The 3,251-nt window shown below is 39.7% G+C and overlaps 1 protein-coding gene across 1 annotated transcript; it reads right to left on the bottom strand.

Annotated features, from left to right (window-relative positions):
• Positions 1-1,468: 1,468 nt before the first annotated feature.
• On the bottom strand, positions 1,469-3,000 carry LOC121973669 (peroxidase 5-like). Its single transcript, XM_042525057.1, has 4 exons — positions 2,719-3,000; positions 2,423-2,617; positions 2,135-2,300; positions 1,469-2,036 (listed from the first exon to the last, which is right to left on the bottom strand). Exons 1-4 carry the CDS (start codon positions 2,956-2,958, stop codon positions 1,633-1,635), a joined length of 1,005 nt encoding a protein of 334 aa, XP_042380991.1. The 5' UTR covers positions 2,959-3,000; the 3' UTR covers positions 1,469-1,632.
• Positions 3,001-3,251: the final 251 nt, after the last annotated feature.

Genomic DNA, 3,251 nt, shown 5'->3' with positions numbered 1-3,251 from the left:
CTGTTGCAGTGTGGCATTACCAATGCAGTTATATAGGATATCAATTTTAGTGTCGACAGCAAATGGATCATGACAAGTTGCTTATGAGGAACCAGTCATTTATTTGAACTTTCTCCTTCTGGTATAGAACTTCAGTCTAGGGAGGTTAAATTTACAAACAACTCGTATGCTGTAAATACTCAGGTTGCTGACGTGAACGATTAGAAGATTGAAGCTGATGAAGCAATCAACATGGTTGATTGAAATATAGTCGGCTGATGGAATTGAGGCGTCGAAATTAATTTTTAGCTTCTCAAGTTTGGAAATAAAAATTCCATCTGGATCATCGAGATTCCGAAAGTCCAACGGTTATTAATAGATTTTACTGGTTTAATGTCAGATGATCTTTCTCCTTGCTTACCACGTGATAATACCTAATATCGAGAACTAGGTTGAAAGATTAAGATCTAAAGATTTTTATTACTATTTTTAATGATTTTTAGACTTTTATGTATTTAAAATATCTTTTATAATTTTTATTTTTTGTATTTTTAAATTTTGAGTCAGTTAAAGGATTTTAAAATTACATATATTTTTTTTCGTTTCTAATATTTTAGACAATCCTATTTATTTTTCTATTTACTGATATTCTTCTAAATCAACATGTTTTAAAAAATTATTTCAAATATTTATGCGTGAATTAACAGATTCAATAATCCGTAATATAATTATTATCTCGCTCTACTCCACAGAAATTATTCACCGATAACTAGGATAAATAAAAAAAATATACATAGAGACTCATTTTGATGATCAAAATTTTCAAATCTGTTAGCCATGAAGAAGAAAATCCTTCCTAATATGCCTTGGTTGAGTTTTCAAATATCAAATCTATTATTGAAAGATTTAATCATGACATCCGGTCCCATCTTGACAAAAAACAAATAATAAGTTGCATAGATTGAAATTTTTGTTTGATATTCATTATCAATGCTATTAAATGGATTATTTATTATTAAATATTCATTCATACCATGCTTTCTCATTCAGTAAGGTTATTTATTTTTTACAATGTTCACTACAGAAAAAAAGCTCACCGTTCACAGGCACTAGCAGTAGGCAAAGTCAGTAAAAGCTTCACAAGCAAATATATTAATGGATAAAATTCAATTTTTGTCCCAATAAGTTTTTTGCAAGTGTCAATCTCTTTCATGGTAAGAGACTCATCACGGGGATGCATATCAATTAAGTCTCAGGTTGATAATTAAAAATTATCAAAATATAAGATTAGTCATATAGAGACTGAGCCAAACCAATCAAATTTTCTTATCAGAACATGTAAAGGCATCATTTAGATTAAAACATGACGCACAATGAAACACTCAGAATTTTGTTTCAGACCGTCGATCCAACTTAATAGATTGAATATGGTTAAGACTTATTGATATTCAATTTGTTTAATTATAAGACTTTAATTGGTTACACGCTTTTAACATTTTTATTCGCATAGATTTACAAATTGATATTCATATTTCTGAACATATTATAAAGATTGACATTTAATGATCTGCGGAAACAATTAGATAAATATATTTAAAATATAGTAAAAACACATTAAAAATAAAGGAACTATTGTTGAGGAGGAGGAGGATTTCAGTTGGGCACTCTGCAGTTGGTGCGTATCTCTCCGTTGCCCCCGGTCAGGACGCCGATGCTGCCCATCCTCACCATTGCCGCCGCAAACCTGCTGGTGAAGACGCCCGAGTTGCGCGCGAACAGCTTGACCTGCGCCTCCGCAGCCGGCTTCGACACCAGCGTCTGGTCCGACGTGAACAGCCCTCTGTTCCTCAGGATGCCCTGGTAGTAGCTGTTGTCGAACCCTAGCTCGCTCGGCGGGTCCATCGGCACCTCGTTGTCGCTCCTCGCGGTCGGGCACTTCCGCCGCAGTTGCTCCGCGTACGCCGCGTCCAGAGTTGGGTCGGTTCCAGAGCTCGCGTTGAAGTTGCGGAGACGGTGGGAGAAGGAGGGGCAGTGCGCGACGCCGATGGTGTGCGCTCCTGATCAATCAAACACACACACATCGATCAAATCATCAACAATTAACTAGACCTTCAATCGATTCTTCCAAACAAATCGAACGGCGATCGATTTATACCTGAAAGGGTGATCATCTCGGCTTGGGTCAACCCTTTCCCGGCGAAGAGTTTAGTGAGTTGACCGAGTCGGAGATTAGGAGTAGGGAGCTCCGACGTGCTCTCGCTTGCCCTCGAAATCCTCCCGTCTCTTCTTCCCGCAGGAACATCGTAGAAACCTCCTCCATACTGCAATCGCACATTAATTACATTAATCCTTTACTCTCGAAAATATATATACATTTAATTAAACATTAAGAAATTGTTTGAGCTAGTAGCAAATGCTTTAGTTAATTATCCCTATCCCTTACGTGTGCAACGCTGTCTCGGGCAACGTAGGCGAGAATGTCGGCGCAGGAGACGACGCCGGGGCAGGCAGCTTCCAGCTTGGCCTTGGCATTATCGACGACTTGGAACGCTTCGTCTTCGAGGTTTCGGTTGATCTGTGCGTCCTTCTCTGCCTTATTTCCCTTCGTCGACGAGATCAACACCGACCCATCGCAGCCCTATATATACATTGAATCAATCAATCCAATTGCAATAATGTCATCAGCAAATTAAATTAAGTATACATATATATTAATGAATCAAGAGGTGATCTACTGACTCGGACAAAGCAGTCGTGGAAATGCATCCGGAGAAGGTCAGCGCCGATATCGTCAGTCTGCCGGACAGCGTCATCGAAGGCTTCCCTGATGAGGGTTTCGGCGTTGGGACAGGTGTAGGAGTAGAAGCCAACTCGGAGTTGATGATCAGCCGTGGCAGCAGCAATCATCAGGCAGCAGAGAGCCATGCAAGAACAAACTACTAGCGTGGTGGTGGTGGATCTCATTCTCCCCAAAGCCATTGATGTCTCTATCACAATCTGATCGAAGCTCGCCCTGTAGCTGTTAACTTGGTGTTTGGAATGGCCTAGCAAACGAGTCGCTATTAATAGGAATCCGATTAAACCGTGTCAATTAACGTTGCGTGCATTGAAGCTCCCATCTGCTCCATTAGATCGAGTCAATCCTCACGAGTTTGATATTTGCCACCATGACTAGCATAGAATGGATCCAGTCGTCGTTTATGTACAGGGGTATCAAACTAGTCAAGCGAGGCAGGTATTCGTGAATCTAGCAAATTTAATGATTGATGGGG

This window comes from Zingiber officinale, chromosome 4A (genome assembly GCF_018446385.1).
Source record: "Zingiber officinale cultivar Zhangliang chromosome 4A, Zo_v1.1, whole genome shotgun sequence".
NCBI classification, from domain to species: Eukaryota; Viridiplantae; Streptophyta; class Magnoliopsida; order Zingiberales; family Zingiberaceae; genus Zingiber; species Zingiber officinale.
Note: the sequence above shows the minus strand (reverse complement) of the source record. Positions and strands in the feature narration are given on the sequence as shown.

Bases quoted from the DNA above. Each gene is read 5' to 3' on its own strand.
- LOC121973669 (XM_042525057.1), bottom strand. From the start codon at position 2,958: ATGGCTTTGGGGAGAATGAGATCCACCACCACCACGCTAGTAGTTTGT. The intron at 2,618-2,718 runs GTCAGTAGATCA...ATGTATATATAG, and splicing joins TCCACGACTGCTTTGTCCGA to GGCTGCGATGGGTCGGTGTT. The intron at 2,301-2,422 runs GTAAGGGATAGG...GTGCGATTGCAG, and splicing joins CCCGAGACAGCGTTGCACAC to TATGGAGGAGGTTTCTACGA.